At 49.8% G+C, this 19,842-nt stretch overlaps 1 protein-coding gene across 5 annotated transcripts in view; it reads left to right on the top strand.

Moving 5' to 3' along the window:
- The first annotated feature begins 2,871 nt into the window (after positions 1–2,871).
- DKK3 (dickkopf WNT signaling pathway inhibitor 3) overlaps positions 2,872–19,842 on the top strand; it is a 48,600-nt gene continuing 31,629 nt past the window's right edge. Inside the window, exons 1-4 of one of the 5 annotated variants that reach the window (XM_055142904.1) lie at positions 2,872–3,045; positions 3,793–4,020; positions 11,935–12,072; positions 15,020–15,103. In XM_055142904.1, coding sequence (XP_054998879.1) covers positions 3,808–4,020; positions 11,935–12,072; positions 15,020–15,103 — 435 coding nt within the window. In that variant the 5' untranslated portion in view covers positions 2,872–3,045; positions 3,793–3,807. Of the gene's footprint in view, positions 3,046–3,210; positions 3,394–3,481; positions 3,501–3,792; positions 4,021–11,934; positions 12,073–15,019; positions 15,104–19,842 lie in introns of those variants that run through there. The other 4 variants (XM_055142902.1, XM_055142905.1, XM_055142903.1 and 1 more) reach the window with 4 other exon arrangements.

The following is a 19,842-nucleotide window of genomic DNA, read 5'->3' as shown; positions in this document are numbered from 1 at the left end:
CTCTGGGAAAACCACCTGCTCTGTGTGTCCCTGGTCCTCTGCACTCAGGGACTCCCACACCTCAGTGTGGCTTTCCCACTGGTACTAAGGGCTGTTCTAACCACAGTTCACATGCGAGTCCACTGGAGGCCCCTCTCTGCAATTCTCCCCAAAAAAGTTTGGTATGAAGCTGGGAACAGACATTTAAGGCCTGTAACTTTTCTTCCCCCTTTTTTTCCTTTTTTCTTTTCTTAAAAAAAAAAACACCTTTCTGTTTGGGGGGAAGCAAGGTGGTTTTCCTCCATATTGGAGCTACTTACACCATCCTGCATTTAGGAATTGAATACTTAGACCTCTGAGGGCTGGCAGATATCCCAGTGGGCCGGATCAGGTGTATTGCCTGAAGGAGGCCTGGGTTTGTTCCTCCCAGACACTGCACAGACCTCAGAGAACTGTGTGAAGAGGAGTAGCTCCTGTTATACAGCCTGCAGGGCCCCAAATGAAAACCAAACCAAACCTCCTCTAGGTAAATGCTTTCCTTCATCTGATACCTGGGGGGTGCAACACATCGTTATGTTTGTTATTGTTTGGGGGCCCACAGTCCACAGTATACAGGGCTTATTCCTTGCTTTGTGCTCAGGGCTCAGTCTTGGTGGAGCTGGGGCAGGGCTTGGGGTGCTGAAGATCCAACTCAGGTCAGCTGCATGCAAGGCAAGCACCCCCCAGCCCTCATGGCTAGTATCTCAGGTTTCCAGATAAGGTTTCAGAAGCTCAGCCTTCTGTGAGCACATTCCCCGTCTTTTGAGCCAGCAGCATGAAGGATGGCAATGCTTCACTCTGAGTGTGCTTCACATCTGGGCGTTGCCCCCCAATGAGGCCCCCAGCAACAGCCTCAGCTCTGATTCAAGTTTCTTTTCAGTGCATGATCCTGAAGGGTGAAGGGACTGGGGATCTGCAGACCTTCAGCTCCAGGGCCTTGCCTGGTTTCGGCCTTCCCTAGAAAGCTAAGGAATAGCTAAATGCCAGCTGTCATGCATGCAAGGGCTAGAGGGGGCGCTGCTAATCGTCTTGGGAGGAGGATTCCTGGGACCTGTGGGAGGCCAGTCAGGAGGTGCCAAAGGAGAACATGGTTGGGAGCCACAGCCCAGAGATGAACTGGAATTGACTTGCAAAACCTACAAAGAAAGTCAGTCCCAGAAAGAAAGCACAAGAGCACTAGTTGGTGAGTCAGCCAGGCCAAACCTATTTCCAGATTCAGTAAGATGCCTTACTATTCTCATTCTGGGGGGATCTTTAGGTAGAAGCCCGACTTCTCAGAGTCTCCACACCGTCACTTCTAGAGTTGGGGTGTGCTTAGTGCTTGATGCTAAGGATTCCCAGATAAGCTTGCTGCCCAAATGACACTGTTGAGAACTCAGATGTATAAGTATGACAGTGTGGCCAGGGTGTTTATAAAGAGAGGGGAAAAGTTCTCCTCTGTACTCACGGTATCAGATCTTAGAATTTGGGCTGGTAGAAAACAGATTAAGAACACACACACACACATTTAAAATTATATTGACTTTTTTGGGTCATATCAATGATATTCAGGGTTTCTCCTGGCTTTGTCCTCAGGGAACCACATGGGATGCCAGGGATCAAACCCAGCTCAGCTGGGTGCAAGGCAAGTTGCCCAACCCACTGTACTATCATTCTGACCCTTGCACATGAATCTTATTAAAAGACTACATGGAGGGGCCAAGGAGATGCCTCAGAGGCCTGGTGCATATGTTATATATGTGAGAGGCCTATGTTCCATCCCCAGTACTCCATGGTACCCTGGAGCACAGCTGGGCATGGTTCCTCAGCTCCAAGCATGACTAGGTGTGGCCCCCAAGCAAAGCAGAGAGAGACAGAGAGAGAAAGAGAGAGAGACAGAGAGAGAGACAGGCAGAGAGAGAGAGAGAGAGAGAGAGAGAGAGAGATTACATGCAAGCAGATCATTCACAGGAAAATGAGAACCCAAGAAAGTAGCCAGAACAGAAAACTTATTTACCTGTTAAAAATTAAAAAGAAAAAACCCTGCATTTGTGAAGAAATGATAAGGCATAAAGCAAAGGAGTTGGGCTAAGGGAAAAAGCGTGTAGGAAAGTGCCAAGGAACGTCTGGGACACCTCGGAGCGGGTGAAGAGCAGGGTTACCTAGATGTGTCTGCTCAGATGCACTTGAGCAGTGGCTCCCAGGACTGGGGGAGACTGACGCTCTTCACTTTCAGGTCGCAAAGGACACATTTCCCGTGGGAAATGTCACGGCCTGTTTTAGGGCAGAAAGGGAGAGTTTAGAGAATCTTTCCCAGTCTGCTGCTTTCCCTGGGCCATCAGCTTAAAATGACCAACGTCCCCAAGCAGCCTCTTTGGGGGTCACGTGTCCTCAACTCTTTTATCCATTCCCAGGACCTGTTTTAATCAGCGACCACCTACAGAAAGCGCGACTCTTATCCCCAAGACAGCTCCCCATAGGGGAGTCGGACAGTGAAGGTGGAAGGTTCTGTAGCCAGATTCCTGGGTTTAAATCCCTGTACATTCACTTCCTAGCCATGGCGCCTTAGGCCAGTTTCCTCCTGAGCAACCTGCAGCAGTGGCAGCTATAGAAGCAGAGGTGACTAAGACACAGAGCTGACACTTTTAGCACCTGCAGCACCCAGCCCACAGGGCTTGGCAGGTTAAGTGGGAAGCGCTGAGGTGCAGCACCGCCCCCCTCCCACCCCGCCCCCCGCCCCCGGGTGTTTTTTTTTTTAATTATTTTTTATTTTTTAGCAGACGAATCTGGCAATTTAGCCAGATTTCTAAAGCACTAAAGCAGTCAGGAGCAGAGCCGCGATGCCCGCGCGGGCAGGCTGGGTGCTAGATCTGATCTCACCCACTGTGCTAGGCCGCCCTCAAGCTGCCTGCTGACATCTTCGCGACTTATTCTGGGAGCTACAAGTGGGTGTTCCTGGCAGGAGTAGGACAGTGAAGGCCGGCCTGTGATAGCCTGGGATGAGGGAGCGATGAAGGGCTAGGATTGCGTCCCGCAGGGCTGCTCGAGGTACTGGGAAAGGGCTGGGGGTGGGAGCAGGAAGACCCTCCCCTCTCCCGCAAGCTGCTGCCAAAATACGGACCAGCGATGACAATGGGCCGGGTGGGCTGCAGGCGGGGGTGGGGGTGGGGTGTGGGCTGGCTTCTCCCAGCCAGACGGCGGCAGGCAGGGGAGGCCGGGCTGGGGCGGGCCAATGACTGCGGCGGGGCGGGGGCTGGGGCGGGCCGGGGCGCGCTCGGGTACCAGCGCCGCGCTCCGCGCCCCCGCGCCCCTCCGCCGCGCGCCTCCTGCTCCCGCGACTCGCCGCAGCATCCCCGCCAAGCCAGGCAGGTCCGGCCCGGAGCGCACCCCGGCCTGGTGCGGGTCGGATTGGTTCTCGCCCTGGAGGGAGGGTCGGGGTCGCGGGTCTGCGCCCTGGGAAGCGGCTCGGGCCGAAGGCGCCAGAGCTGCGCTCGCATCTGGGGGTGAGGGCGGGGGGAGGCGGCGGCCCTGCTCGAGGCTGGGACGGATCTGGGCTCGGAGGGAGCGTGCTGGAGTCGGGGAACCGGGGCAGTCACTCCCGGGAGGGACAAGCCCTGGGGACCGGGTGCGCCAGGAGGCGGGAAAGGCCGCGCGGGGGTCCGGAGCTGCGGAGAGCGAGCGGGAGGGAAAGGGACGGTCCGGTGCGGCCCCGGGGTGGGTGCGGGGAGGCGGGTCGTTGTAGGGGGCGGGCGAGGCGGGTGGCCCGTGCGCCGCTCACTGCGTTCCCGGCCCCAGGCGGCGGCAACAGAGATGGGGCGACTCGGAGGCACGCTGCTGTGCCTGCTGCTGGCCTCGGCGGTGCCCACGGCCCCCGCGCCCGCGCCTGCGGCGACCTCGGCTCCCGCCGAGCCCGGCCCGGCTCTCAGCTACCCGCAGGAGGAGGCCACCCTCAACGAGATGTTCCGCGAGGTCGAGGAACTGATGGAGGACACTCAGTATAAACTGCGCAGCGCGGTGGAAGAGGTGGGTGCGTCCCGGCGCCAGACGCGGAAGGCGGCTGCGGGGAAGCGGGTCCCCGGGGACCCGCCGCGGAGGGTTGGCGAAGGCGGGCGGCTAGTTTGGGGCTAGCGGGGATTCTGGAGGCTGCACGGGAGAGTCCTGTCTCCACTGCACTCTGCGCTCTTGCACGCAGAGCTTCAGGCTGGACCCACCGGTGCCTGGGTCACCGCCTGCCTGCAGAGCCGCTGTAGTCGCCGCTGTGCACTCCCCGGGCGCACGCTGATGCGCGCCGAGGTGTTTCAGCGCCCTCTTAGTTTCGCAGAGATGCCCCGAAACTCTATAGACATTGCAAGTCCTAACCCTGAGCTTTGTGCGTATGCCATCTAAGGTCCAGTTAAGAGGCCTTGTGGGAACAAGAGAACTTTGGGCTGCCCTATGGACACAGGAAAAAAAAAAAAGGAAACCAGAACCCCAAATACCAGTCATGTGACTCATCAAAGGCTGGGAGTTGAAGGTGGAGGGTAATGCAAAGGATTGCCTCACAGTGTACCGCAAGAATGCTCTGCAATCAGTCTTGGGCTCAAGTCCTGGGCTCAAGGTCTTGGTCACACCAGGGGGGCACACAGGACAAGTCCTGTGATATATATACCTCGAGCCTGGAGGCAACTCAGTGCTAGATAACACAACGTTTTTGTGTATGTAGGGTGGGGGAAGTGTAGGGGAGGGGAGAGGGTTGGGGCCACACTTACTCCTGGCTCTATGCTCAGGGATCACTCCTGGTGGTTCAGGGGCCCCTCCGTGGTGCTGAAGATGAAGCCCAGCTTGGGTCTGGACCAGGCAAGCCCCCTACCCACTGTACTATCACTTCAGCCCAAGAGCACTTCCCTTGCATGGGGATGGGTCTGTGTTTGATCAAGAAAGGCATCAAAAGCACCATCCCCCCCAAAAAAAAGAATCTCTCCGTCAGTTTCCCATGAGAATTAAATGCCACAGTAAGTGTGGGTGCCTGGCATTTCAGAACCATGCAATAAAGAGCACATGTGATCACGTGTGATCACCCACGTGTGATCAGCAGACACCAGACACCTTGACAAAGCACAGCTTTGCCCGCCTGTCTGCTGTTATCTCCCAGTTCCAAACACTGTGGACAAAGTTTCTTTCCCCTCTGGTTGGCAACAAAGCATTGCCAGGTGGGAGGAGAGGCTGGCCCAGCTCCCCTGGCCCAGGGGAGCATCTGTACCTATCCCTATCTATGGCACTCCCTGTTGGACCCAGTTCTGGCTACAGCCATCTGGAGGGATGCCAGCAATGCCAGGGAAGTGGGAGGAAAGGAGATCAGATGTCCAGGCAGCAGACTGTGGCCTCCACACACACCCCGACACCCTCCAACTGGTGAGCGCCCTTGGACAGAGCCTCCAGGACTGGGCAGAGGGGACTGAGAACTGCCCTCCCGTGGTGTCACTGAGGATGCTGCCCCTTTCTTCCTGCCACCCTCTGGAAGTGAAGGAGACCCTGGGCTGCTGAAACCTCCACATCCACCGGTCAGGCCAGACCCAGGCCCCTGGGCATTCTATTTCCTGTAGCAACACAAACTCTGGAGGTGCATTCATGGAAGGTACAGGGGCTCAGATAGACGCAACACCTCAACTGTGCCTTCAAATTTAATTCAGCTCAGGGGTTTTCCAATTCCAGGTCAGGGTGTTGTTTTCCTTCCCTGGGGTCTTGGATTCTCTCTCTTGCATACTGATTCCCAGTGAGACAGGGGCTCACCCCCATGTGGTCAGTGGACAGGTATAGGTAGCCTGAGGCTGGTGCCTGGGCAGGAGAGGGGTGACCCGCAAGGGACCTCACAGGCTCCTTACTGACCAGAGCCCCTTAGGGCCCAGAAGGATCCTTGTGGCCATTTGTGCTACAGAGTGCAGTTGTTCACATCTTGCCTCCAGGCATAATTCTGCTGCAGCTGTGCAGGTGGGCAGACGGTCCTCAAAGCAGTCTGTCCTCCCTGGCAGTGGGGACAGGCTGAGAGTCGCTGAACACCTGCCTGATGGGAGAAACAGCCTTTCTCCATATGATCCCAGCACTGGTGCTTCCTAGCACTGCAGTCTGGGGTTGGATATAAAGAAAATGTCCACCCTTTAGGTAAAGAGAAGAATCAAATAAGATTTCCCGCAAAAAGAACAAGCTCTTCTCTCTCCTCTCCTCTCCATCCCCCACCTCTCATCTAAAATAGGTAGATTTGGAGCAACATACCTAGGATATGAGTATAAGGCTAATGCAAGATTTTCAGTTCTCAAAAAATGGTAGCTCTGATTCTGTTTTCATCATATTGATTGTGGGAAGGACCAGTGCCTAATACACAATAGTTTTTTAGTGCATTGGGGTTATTCATTCAAAAAAAAAATTTTTTTTTTTTTGCTTTTTGGGTCACACATGGCGATGCACAGGGATCACTCCTGGCTCTGCACTCGGGAACCACCCCTGACGGTGCTCAGGGGACCATATGGGATGCTGGGAATCGAACCCGGATCGGCCACGTGCAAGGCAAATGCCCCACCAGCTGTGCTATTGCTCCAGCCCCACATTCCGAATTTTTTAAAGAATGTCAAAAAGATCATAAAATGTTATCTTTGTATGATAATGATAATTGTTTTTTTTTTGTTTGCTTGTTTGGGTTTTTTTTTTTTTTTTTTTTTTTTTGCTTTCTGGGTCACACCTGGCGATGCACAGGGGTTACTCCTGGCTCATGCACTCAGGAATTACTCCTGGCGGTGCTCAATGGGCCATATGGGATGCTGGGAATCTAACCCAGGTCAACCGTGTGCAAGGCAAATGCCCTACCCGCTGTGATAATTGTTTTTTTATTTGCTGTCCTAGGAACAACCAGAAAGGCCGGGCCAGATGCATTCATTACTTGTTTACATAGTTGCATCATGAGTCTGCTTTCAAGCAGCTTCCTGAACTTTTAGTATTCCGGCTGACTCAAGCTGCTGATTTCTCTTAAGGGGAAATACAAGTTAACTATAAACTATTTGCAGGATCATCGTCAGGGGAGAAAATCTGTACTGATGGTTCAGTCTGGAATATTTCTGTTTTCTGGGTATATGGTTCTTTATGTTACTAAGTGTATTTTGTTTTTATTGGGGAGTGTACCCAGTTCTACTTGAGGGTTTCTCCATCTACAGTGCTCAGGGATCCTCCAGGTGGTGCTGGGGGATCATCTGGTTCCAGGGAATGAACCTAGGGTTCCCCATGCATAAGCCAGCACTCTAGTCCATTATGTTACCTCCCTAGTTCCAAATGTGTTTTGAGGATAAAACTGCTCACTGCCCTCTCCTTCTTCCCCTCCACATTGTCACATCTCTAACTGGAAAATTATAAGATTTAAAAAAATTCTTTTTTCCCTTTATTTATTGGTTTTTGTGTGTTTGCTTTGGGGTCACTGCTGGCAGTGCTCAGGGATTACTCCTGGTTATGTGCTTAGGGATCACTCACTCCTGGTGGTGCTTGGGGGACTCTATGGGGTGCCAGAGATCAAATTTCATATAAGGCAGATGCCCTACCCGCTGTACTATCTCTCCAGCCCCTGTAAGATCTTTTTTATCACCTCATTTATTCCTAGGGAGAAGCCCAATATCAAGCCTGGATTTATCTCTTCACTTATTCTTTTTAGTTTTCTTTGCTTGAATGGGGAAGGCCTATATATTCAAGGGGGGCCACTCCCATCTTTTTAAGAATACTTTTAAGAAAACTTAAATCTTATACTCAGACAACCCCTGCCAAAGATTTTGTTGTGGGCCCAGAAATGTGACATTCCCCAAGCCCAGTGATGCTAAGTGTCCCCAGAATCACACCTGGTGGTCCTCAGGGACCATCAGGGCTACACCTGACAGTACTCAGGTTACCATGTGGTGATAGGAATTGAAGTCTTGCACATACAAGGCATATTTTCCAGCCCTTTGTGCTACCCCCTGGCCTTCCGTCTCCTCTTTCTCTTACTGTATATGTCCGTTTAACAGACACACAGATTCAACCAATTCTAAGTGCCATTTTTAATAACATTCACATTCCTTCTCTATGAAACAACTCCTGTTGCTTCAGGCTTATATTTCTCTTAGTAGTGGCAGTAAGAGTTGCATTTGAAATTTCCATTGTAAGCCATGCTTTTCGCTCACAGTACCACTAAAGAAGTTGGCTCATTCTACTGAAATAACCACTGGCTGAAAGGGAGACAGTTTTATAAAAAGCTTGTCTGCAGAGTCCAAAGCAAACTCGAGATTTGGTAACTTGTCAATTATTATTTGAAAGCTGAACTGAAGTATTCAGATTCCAGCGAGAGTTTTAAAATATTAAAACATTCCCTTCTCCTTCTGGATATATCATCTGTTGCACCTCTGTCTCCTACGCTTTTCCAGCTGTAAATTTCCTATCACGAAACATGCCAGGATCTCTTGCTTACAAAAAATTTAAAATTCTTTTCTTCCCCTTTCTACATTCTGTCTTGGCTGCCTCCCTTTTCTTTTCCCATTTTGTTCACGAACTCTTCAGACATATAACCCCCTCTGTCTGCTCTTTCCATTTGCTCCCCAACATTCTCTGGCAAGCTAGCGTCTTTCTTCCTATTGGAGATTATTATGAGAGTAGTGCTGTGTTGCCCCTGCTGGATGGTAGGTGCCTGAGCCCAGCTCTTGGGTTTTGAGACCCTTTGAGCAAAATAGGACGGTCTCATTCTCCCACAGAGAGAACAGAGCTTGAGAGACATGTGCCACCATTTCAAAGTCACAGAGTTGCTTCGTGGCAGAGCTGGGACTTGGCCCCACCTCGCCCCACTCCAGCACCCTGACACTTTCTTACCAAAGCCAGTGACTTGTCCTTCTGGAATTATTTAGTACCATTCCTATCTCAAATGCCCTTCCCAGACATAACTTTTCTGTTTTCAGATTCTATTCTAGCCACTACCCTGAATCCCCTCTCTTCCTTCTCTAGATTCTACATTTGACCTTTGGACAACAAGGAATGTTAGGGGTACTATCGATAAAAAAAAAGTGAATATAATCTGTAATAATCTGTTCGTATTTTGGGTGCCATATCTACAGCTTGAGTCAGCCAACATTCATGATGGTTGAAATGTGAATCCTCGATTAGAAAAAACATCTCAGTATCAGGTGACCTGAGCAGTTCAAGGCTGTGTGTTCCTGGGTCAACCTGATGTCCCGACTATGCTTTCGAATTCTGCAACTCACTATTCCTTGGATTGGGGGAGATGAGGTGGCATGGGGTGCAGGGAAGGGATGGAACAAAATGTTTATGAGAAGTTTATATATGGGTGCCTTTGGGAGGTGCTTTCCCCCCAATCATCCAATTTGGCTGAATGGGGAAGATATTTGAGGGGGGGTTGTTATTGTTTTTAATTATGGACACAATTCTGTTCTGGAGAAGCAGCCACTGCATCTGCTTTCCAGCTGCTCTGGGATCTGCCTCCCTGCCCTTTCCTGCTTCATGCACCCTGTGTCCCAGTCTGCAGCCCGCCCCATTCTTTTCCAGCAGGCTGCAACTGGGCGTGCTCTTGCCCTTTTCTGTCCAGGTTCTCCCTGTTCTTGAGTTCTGCCCAGTTTGGTCTCTTCTTCTCACAAACCTTCCTACTCTGTTTTTACAACCTCTACATTGCTTCTCGAAGTGGTCATCATCATCTTGAAACTAGTTTGTGTGGGGCTGTGCTCTCTCGTGGGAAAAGCCTGCGCTTCCGGGGGACAGGCAGAAGGGCTGTAGGGAAAGGTGCTTGGTTCCAATCAACAAAGCTGCACTCGAACCAAGCCTGTGCATTTGTAGCTTGATGGTGTGATAAACTTAGGTAGACTCCTTCATCCCACTCTCCTGGCTCTTTGTGCTTACTTTTCCATTTCTTCACACACTTCATATTCCTTTGCCTCTCTCAGGCTCCTTTTCTAGGCAGGCATTACTTTTCCTGAGCAGGCTAGAACTCCTTCCTCACAGGGGTGCTGGTAGTGTTCGGGGAGATCTGGAAGGTCTGGATCTTCCAGATCCAGGGAAGGGGGCTCTTTCAAGGGCCCAGAGACAACTGATGCCCTAACCCAGGGGCTGTTGTTGTTTTGATGGTGATGAAGATGATGGGGTTGGTGATCATCACCACGAACTGGGCGATGAAGTCTCTAGAGACTTAGCAGCTACCTCAGGGGCACACACAGTGGTTGTTTGCGTCTTTCAGACTGACCCTCTCCTTTCTTCTTCCTTCTAGTTCAGTGTTTTTGTGTAGCACTGATCCCTGGGAATTCTGCCCCAACTCAGCAGATTGGGTTAGAAGAGTCAGGAAAAGAAGGGGGCTCCTGTAACAAGAAAAGGGATTGAGGACCAGATCTTTGAAGAGTAAAGTCTGTCTGAGGGTGAATTTTAAGGAATGTAGATAGCCCATAGTCAAAGAAACAGTATTGGGATAGCTCCCACCAGCAGCTAGAACTTCTCTGACTCTCCTCTCCTTTTAGATCCATAGATTTTTTTTTTTTTGCTTTTTGTGTCACACCCAGCAATGCACAGGGGTCACTCCTGGCTCATGCACTCAGGAATCACCCCTGGCGGTGCTCAGGGGACCATATGGGATGCTGGGATTTGAACCCGGGTCGGCCACGTGCAAGGCAAATGCCCTACCTGCTGTGCTATCACTCCAGCCCCAAGATCCATAGATTTTGGGCTCAATTAGGTCATGTTGTGGCCTGCCTTTGAGCTGTGAATGGGGTGTAGGTAGCTGCCCCTTCAACGGGGAAATTGAGAGATGTGAATTGACTGTTGGCTGATAGATCTCACAGAGAGGGTGGGAAGATGGGAAGACTGCGGTGGGGGTGTCTGTGGAGAGTGGCCTCAGAAACCCAACACTGGAGGACAAGTGGCAGAAGATCCAGAAGACTACCCCTCTGTGTCTCTGTACATGTCCCTCTCCTACCCAAAAGGTGGGGCTTCTCCCCAAGAGGGAGACATAGCTGGTCCATTCCTGCAAGGGGTAAAGAGCTGCCTCTATTTTTGCCTTTTTGGTGGGCTCACTTGGCGGTGCTCAGGAACAATTATAATCTCTGTGCTGAGGAGTCGCTCCCAGTGGTGCTTGGGGGAATCATGTGGTGCTAGGACTCGAACCTGGACCTTCCACATGCAAAGCAAGTGTTCATCTCATTGAACTCTTTCTCTAGCCCAAAGAGCTGTGTTAGTTCCTCACCACTACCACTGCACCCCTCTCCCCCAGGCAGGATGTAAGAGCAGATTATTTATTTAGGGTGTTATCCCAGAATCAGGAGAAGAGAACGGAAGTGAAATGGTAGGGAAGAAAGGCAAGATGGCTGCGCTACTGAGCAGGTTACTACTAAGACCCACCAGGGCTCAGTCCCCTGAGATCCTGGGAGAGAGACTCACCTGCAGGGAGGAGGGGGCTGCTCTGCCTGCTTCCAGAGTCTGCACTCTGTTCGAGTAAACTCCCTTCATGTGGTGTGAGGTCTAAGCAGAATGAGCAGAAAGCACTTCTGTAGTCATATGTGCCCTCAGTGAGAGAAAGAGGGAGAGGTGGGGAGGGGGGTGGATTGTTATCCTGCGTGGAATCGAATCCAGGGCCCCTGGATTATGAGGAGGTCAGTAGGGTCCCATTTGTAGAGGGATGAGACTGTTGAATGACAACATGCTCAACTTCCAGCTCTACCTGTCCCTAAAGGTCTTGTAAAATGATCTGGTCCAACTATGCCTCATTTTCCCCCTTTGTGATATGGGCGCAGTTCACACTCACAGGAAGATGTAAGCCTAGGTTATTTGTTAAATATTTGATACAATATGGTGTTCCAGCGGGCACTCACCAGTACTCAACAGTTAACATTAGTCCCTTTTTCCTAATGGACTCTGATTTATATGGGAAAGATAGTTTGCTCATTATGTTCTTTGATTTCATAGATGGAGGCAGAAGAAGCTGCTACTAAAGCATCGTCAGAAGCAATCCTGGTAAACCTGCCTCCCAACTATCACAATGAGACCTATACAGAAACCAGGATTGGAAATAGTACTGTCCAAGTGCACCGAGAAATTCACAAGGTAAGGCCCGTCAAGGTCAGCCCTCCCTCTTTTCCCCCCATTAAGGAACTCAAGGACTTGTTTATATATTTGATACACATGTCAAAAACATAGATGAGGATTAAAGCCAGAGGGAACTATTTAAAGGGGAGAGATATGTATCAAGAGACCTAAATTGCTTTTGCATTTAAACAATGAATTTAACTCTAGGCTTCCTGCCAGTCCAATGGCAGAGGAATGTTCAGGGATTTTTATCATTTGGGGAAAAAAAAATCAAGCAGTATCTAGAGAGATGGTTTCCAAATATTCAGTTTAATGAATTTATCTGAGAGGATCTATGCATTTTTTAGTGAGGAGTTGAAGTAGATACCATTTTGTAGTTGACAAATAGACCTTCTCTGTCTCATTAGAAGGAACTTATAAATAGTCCCATTTTAGAAGTGGAGGCCTTTCTTGTTATAGGTTATGGCATTCATTTGCTGGGTATCCATTCAAACTTCTAATTCTGACTTCTTTCCATCTTACCTACCACATGTCTGAGTGTCTCATGGTCCAATTAATGTCTTGCATGAGGAACAAGTAGGCTTGTTCCCAACATGCCCCGAGGAAGAAAACATTGCAAATCTAGAGATCAGTGGCACTGGTCTCACTCTGGTGTGTCTCTGACTTGCTTTTAGCAGCACTTTGAGAGCAAACCCATGCAAGCTGTTCTCTTGTGAGGAATGTCTGCTGAGCACATATTCAGGGTCACGGTTGGGGTGTGTGAAGTTGACTTTGTTGGGTGAACATGAAGGCTCTTGATTGCTGTCTTATCTCAGCTCCTCTATACAAGGCTGTGCTGACTCTCACAAAAAGCCTTACTCCAAGAGCCCAGGTAATGAGATAAATGAAACAGCGTTTCTGTGCCATCAATCATAAAGGGGTTCATTTTCATGATTCGTTGCTTGGATTATAAAATAGCCTTTGCATGGCCATTGCTCTTTCCACAGCTTATTGATAGGCCTGGCTGCAGACTAATGAATGAGTCCCTAGAGAAGCAGAACCATTCAGACTTGCATGTCTGATACACTAAAGCATGGTTTCAAAGTGATTATTTTATTCTTGCCCAAAACAATGTTATATATTCCTTTCTGACAATAATTTGCCTATAATTTCAGCTGCTTATTGTTCAGTGCTGTTGCTTCATTTATTAGAGTGTGTGTAGTGGGGAGGGGGACACATCCAGCAATGATCAGGGCTTACTTCTGGCTCTTTGCTCAGGGCTCATTTCTGGCAGTGGTCGGAAGAACCATATATCATGCTGGGGATTGAACGGGGGTTGGCCATGTGCAAGGCAAGCATCTTAACTCCTCTCCCATCTCTCTAGTCCCTCAGTTGCTTCTTTTTTTTTTTTTCTTTTCGGGTCATACCCAGCGATGCACAGGGGTTACTCCTGTCTCTACACTCAGGAATTACTCCTGGCGGTGCTGGGGGACCATATGGGATGCTGGGAATCGAACCCAGGTCCGCCACGTGCAGGGCAAATGCCCTACCCACTGTGCTATCACTCCAGCCCTGAGTCCCTTCGTTGCTTATTAACATTGCTCCATGTAGGTATCAGAATACCTCATACCTGTTCCAGTAATGAGTCTTATTTTGGAAAAAAATACACTAAAATTCCATGACCCTCGCTAATCATATTTATGAAATAAGGATGTCAGTATCACCCCACAGTATTGTGAGGTTGAGTGATCTGCAATATGTTAGAGCACGCTATAAATTAAGTGATGTGCAAAAACAAGTGGTTTGCATTTTTCCATGGTTCAGGTCTTTAAAGTTCCTTAATCAACACAGCCAGATAATTCTCAGGTGAGTTCCTTGGGACATCTGTCTGGTGCAGTACTTCATGAAAGAGATCTCAGTAGTGAAGAGATGTACTTGAAAACATTATGTATTTCTCAGAGAGATAACAAAGTACCTGTTCGCACTATAAAGGCTTGGAGAAATTTTGCAACCCACATGCACAGCACCATAGAACCTTAAAACATACAATAATCAGTTTATCAGTGCAAATGTGGCCTGGAGGAATGAGATAACCATCCTTTTGTTGTGGAAAGGAATTGTTTTGATAAAAAATTTAGCAGATGTTATTGAAGACGTAATCCTTCCTTTCATGCGAACGAGGCTAAGCATTTCTCTTTGTTCAAATACAGACTCCTGAGATATTAGATTTGGCAGGAAATTTAAAGATGACCTAGAAGTGAGAAAACTGTGAATCAGAGGGGAGAAATGAGTTGTTTAAATGGCATCCTAGATAGTTATTGGTAGCTAAGCTATGGCTCAAAAAAAAAACAAAAAACAAAAAAACAGACCTTTAGCTCCCAAGCCAGAATTCTTCATAACCAGTCCAAACCAGAAATAACCCAAACCAGAACTAACTTCATGGTCACCCTTGCAGGGACAGTGAGGGTCCAGGTGCTATAGCTAAGCTTCACTGTGAGGTGCTTGCTGTTGATGACAGACTGGGAGGGAGAGGAGAGAGGGGACTATAAGTATGCTCATTCTGTTGTTGCTTGTTGAAACAAGCTCACTCAACCAGAGCAAGGAGGGGGCAGCGTAGCTGAGATCTGCTTGCTCCTCGTGAAAGATGTCCCCTCAGACGCCCAGACCTGCAACAGTCAAAAAGGAAGTAGATATTGCCTTTCAGCCTAGGAGCCCCGGAGTGAAAAGAAGAGCAGCCACTGGATGCTAGTTAGGTGACTAGTTAGCTCGACACTGTGGGGAGCAGTTTCTGCTACCACCTCCTCCCTGACAACACCCAAGGTTGGCCCTGTTCACTGCAGGGAAGGGAGGCTGTCTGATGGTAGACGGCTGGGCTGGACAGCGGGTGGAGACAACCTGGATGCTTCTGCTTTCAGAAGTGAAAGCCGAGTCAAAATGTGCGAGCTTTGCCCAGCTCACCACCACTGTTCGTGTTCTGCATTATTAGGTCACCAACAACAATACTGGGCAAACGGTCTTTTCAGAGACGGTCGTCGCTTCGATGGGAAATGAAGAAGGCAAAAGGAATCACGTGAGTCGGACCCCCTGTCCCCTGCCCTCCAGGGCACACACCCTTTGTTTTGACTGTCAAGGTGACTCTAGCTTCAGACACTTGAGTTCCCACGTGCCCATTCTCCCAGGGGTGCATGGTCCCATCAGCCCAGGGGTCTGTGCTTCAGGCTCCGCTGGGAATCCAGAACCTCCACATCTGCCTTACAACCTCGTGTTTTTGTGTGGTCGGCACACATCCAGGCGGCACCTTTGTGTGGTGCTTCAGGTCCTGGTTAAGGCAGTCCTAACAGGAGGCCCTCAGGAGGCAGGAGAGAGGTTGGCAAGGAGAGAGACCTCCAGAAGCCAGAAAGAGGAAACTCACCAAATTTTCTGACTCTTCAGTTCTTGAAATATCGATGCAGCTAGTTTCCCTGTGAGAATGAATTCCAGGTGGAGTGGCTCGACAGGAGATCTGGGCATCCGATACTTGGCTGGCCAGTGTTTGGTGAGCCCCAGGGGTGGCTTGAGAACAGAGGGGAGACTTTTCCAGCTGTCTGGGAAGGGGGCCTCCTGTGGCAGGAATGCTGGTGCTTTCTCTTACCTCACAAGACTCATCCTCAGGGGGACTGGAGAGTCAGAGTGAGGTCTGGTTGAAGATGCCCACGGAATTCTGGCTTTTTGGGTCACACTCAGTGATGCACAGGGGTTAATCCTGGCTCTGCACTCAGGAATTACCCTTGGCGGTGCTCAGGGAACCATATGGGATGCTGGGATTCCAACCCAGGTTGGCCGAGTGAGTCGGCCAAATACCCTACCCGCTGTGCTATCGCTCCAGCCCCCTGCCCACGAAATTCTTGCACTCATTGTGCATTTGGCTCCTGGGTCACTGCAGTCCTAATGCAAAGGAGGCAGAGATTGGGGGTGGGTAGTGGCTCCTGCTTCTTCCCCACAGAGATAAGGCCCCTGGCGCAGACCAGGAAGCCCTAAGAGTGGGTTTGCCTCCATGCACTGTGGCTAGTTGAACATTGTTCGTGCCATCTCATTCCTGATTTCACAATTCCTGTGGTTTATGCGGTGGGCTCTGAAATGCACAGACACCTCTTTCTCTGTCTCTGTCTCTGTCTGTCTCTCTCTGAAATGCGGCCGCACCCATTCAGAGGACAAAAATCACAAACTGTTTAGAACTTGTAAACGGGTGCTAAAATTCCAGAATTCAAAATTCCCAGATGAATTCTGTGGAAAGGAATCACCCGTGCCCGTCCTTTCCTCGACTCCAGTGCTGGTGTGGGTATTAGCATGCTTGGTGGTAACCCGAGGAGGCTCCTGGCAAGTTCCAGCCTGTAACACTATATGCTATTCCGCAGCATTCACGCAGTACCATGCCCGCATTGGTCTGTTTTCACATTCAAATGCAAAGGGGCAGAGGACCGGGAGGCGTGTTATTTCACCTGAGTGCCCCACAGAGGCAGTGTGCTGTGACCTCTCTCTCTGCTGCCGCGTTCACAGGCCGCTGGGTGCATTAATGGATATGTTACTTTTGTGCAAGCTCCTCGGAGAGCTGCAGGGCTCTCGGTCTATTGTGCTCAAAGGGGCTGCTTTTATTTATAGAATAGTGTTCCCGAAAATGAAGGCTCTGACCCAGTTAGTCATAGTGCCGTTAAGAAAGGCAGTTTAAAATAAGGTCCCCTTCCTGGAGGTCCTTGAGTACCACTTGGTGTGGCTCTGAAGGTTCCCCAGTGTCACTCGGGTGGCCCTGCTGTCTCCAGCACTGCAGGGCCCGAGCAGCACCACATTCTCAGGCTGTTGCATTGACCCAGAAGCCTGACTGGCCAAGAATCACTAGTAGGACCCCTGGGCCTCCTGAGCCTTCAGAGGCACTACCCCCTCAGCCCCAAGTGTAAATATAAATAAAATCCTACTCCTGGCACATCACACTTCTGTTGTCTGCTCTGTTTTCACTTTCGAATAGTGTATAGGAGCTGGAGTCATAATACAGCGGGGAGGGCATTTGCCTTGCACGCAGTGACCCCGGTTCCATCCCCAGCACCACACATGATTCCTGAGCCCTACCAGGAGTGATCCCTGAGTGCAGAGCCAGGAGTAATCTTGGAATACAATCAGGTGTGGCCCAAAGAGAAAGAACAGGATATAAAAAAGTATAAAAAATACCAAGTTTGAATCTGTAGGTTCAATTATGTTGTAGCAATTTCAAGATACTTTGATAGACTTCCGAGGCCTCAGGTAGACAAATTTCACTACTAGACATGCTCAAGAAATAGCCATCTCAGTGGCTCAGGTGACTTCTTTGTCCCAGAGACAGCTGGTGTGGACGCAGACAGTGTTCTGTGGGAAGTGACAGAGGAATTCTACACAGATGCCATCAATGTCTCCTCTGGGCTCAGGATGCTTTATCAGTGATTGGTGCTAACAACTGGGGAAACTAAGGCTGCATTTCTAGAAAGATGTTTCCTATTGAGCAATAAACATCCTGTTACTTCAGAGCTCAGCAACCAACAGGCTACATGAGGAGAGAGTTGCATGTTCTCTTCCTTCACTGGACCCCAGTTCTTCAGTCCCTCTCAGCTGTTTATCAGTCTCCAGAGCTGAAGGACTGGCTTTGCTCCTGTGTCTTGGTTTCTGCTCCTGGGCTCCATCGATGTTCTGGAGTTGCAGAGAGCCAGACAATGCAAGTCAGCAGAGGATTATTCGAAAAAAAATTCCTTAGGAGAGAGCATGGACCTGTAAGGGCAGCCCAGTTTGTTCTTGGAGATCTGCATCCAGGAAGGTCCCGTGGAGTGAAAAGGAAAGGAGCTGCCAAGTGCTGGGACATGCAGACTTTGGTGTCTGTCCGTCTCCAGGCAGAAGGGAGAAGTGAAGTCAGGTGGGAAGGAGGTGCACTGGCTTCGAACTCTGCTTTGGCCCTTTCAAACTCTGCCCTCTCTCAAAAGGGACACAAATCCCTGGAACACAAATCCAGGTAAGAACTAGTAAGGTCAGGTTGATAAAAGCTGCTTGCTAAAAAGCTCCTTAAGAGAGAACAAAGGGGAATGCCCTGCCACAGAGGCAGGGTGGGGTGGTGGGGGATAGGGTGGGAGTGGTGAGAGAGTAATTGGGATCATTGGTGGAGGTGAATGGGCACTGGTGGAAGAATGGGTAAATGATCACTATATGAGTAAAATGCAAACAGAAAACTTCATAAGTTTGTAACTGTACATCACAGTGATTCTCTAATAAAAAATAAAAAAATAATAAAAGGCTCCTTATTATTAAAAAGTAATCCAGGGCTGGAGGGATAGTACAGTGGGTAGGGCATTTGCTTGCACACGGCTGACCCAGGTTCGATCCCCAGCATCCCATATGGTCCCCCAAGCACCACCAGGACTAATTCCTGAGTGCAAAGCCAGGAGTAACCCCTGAGCATCTCCAGGTGTGACCAAAAAAGCAAAAATAAACAAACAAACAAATAAATAAATAAATAAAGAGTAATCCAGTCTGGGAGATAGCTCAATAGGTCGAATATGTGCTTTGCCCGCAGGAGGCCAGGATTTGATTCCTGGTACTACAGGGGCCCCCAAAGCAGCATTAGTTATAACTCCCAGATGCTGGAGTGACACCTGAGCATCTCCAGGTATGATTCATAAGCCTCCTACCCTACCAAAGAAAAGAAAATTAAAACTGGTTTCTTTCCCTGTTCCACACAACCTTCTGCTAAAAGAATAAAGTTTGCACAGAGATTGAGGCTGTGTTCTGGGATTCCCCGGGCCTCTTCTCATTAGTGCGTGCAGTCTAATTTACTTCTGCCTCACCCTCTGAGTCACGCACTTTGCCAGGGTCTCTGTGCAACCCGATACAGCCCTCTGACTCACCCTACGTGAGTCAACCTCCTCACGTGTGATGTTCACCCTCCTGTGGTAAGTCTTTGCCTGTCATGTGTCTGGTTCGGGACTCGGGTGGGGAGACAAACAGGAGGAAGTTTGGGTCATGACAAGCGACAGGAAGAAGAGGTGAGGGTCAGGGCCTGACAGCTAGGATGGGGCCGGGGCAGGCAGATATGTAGGGACTCGTGGAAGCAGAAGGCTTCTGGGGGAGAGGACCGAGTCACTGGACACTCGGCCTCAGTCCTAGCACCAGACACTGTGTTTTTACACTTCTAGACTTGTACTTGTCATCGGCTCTGTGATTTCTGGCTTAGTATCTCATGCATCCATTGGAAACCATTATAGGGAAAACTGAATAGCTCAGTGTCGTGAGAAATAGGCAAGCAATTTCCAAACAAACCAGGTCTATTCAGGTGAGCAGTCTTGGTTTTATTTTATTTTATATTTTTCTTTTTGGGTCACACCCGGAAATGCACAGGGGTTACTCCTGGCTCATGCACTCAGGAATCACTCCTGGCAGTGCTCGGGGGACCATATGGGATGCTGGGAATGGAACCCCGGTCAGCGGAGTGCAAGGCAAACACCCTACTCACTGTACTATCACTCCAGCCCCATCAGGTGAGCAGGCTTTAAGGAGCAAGTACTTATTGTTGAGCTGTGACCTAGCTGTATTAAGTTGTACTCTCTCCACCCTGAATATCCTTCAGAAGAAAATTTATGGCATAAATTATTCCACATCTCACATTAAAAAAATGCTGTGAAGGGGCCGGAGCAATAGCACAGCGGGTAGGGCGTTTGCCTTGCACGCGGCCGACCCGGGTTCGATCCCCGGCATCCCATATGGTCCCCTGAGCACTGCCAGGAGTAATTCCTGGGTGCAAAGCCAGGAGTAACCCCTGAG

Source organism: Sorex araneus, chromosome 6, assembly GCF_027595985.1.
Source record: "Sorex araneus isolate mSorAra2 chromosome 6, mSorAra2.pri, whole genome shotgun sequence".
NCBI classification, from domain to species: domain Eukaryota; kingdom Metazoa; phylum Chordata; class Mammalia; order Eulipotyphla; family Soricidae; genus Sorex; species Sorex araneus.
The sequence above is the reverse complement of the archived record's forward strand: the minus strand, read 5'-3'. Positions and strand labels throughout refer to the sequence as shown.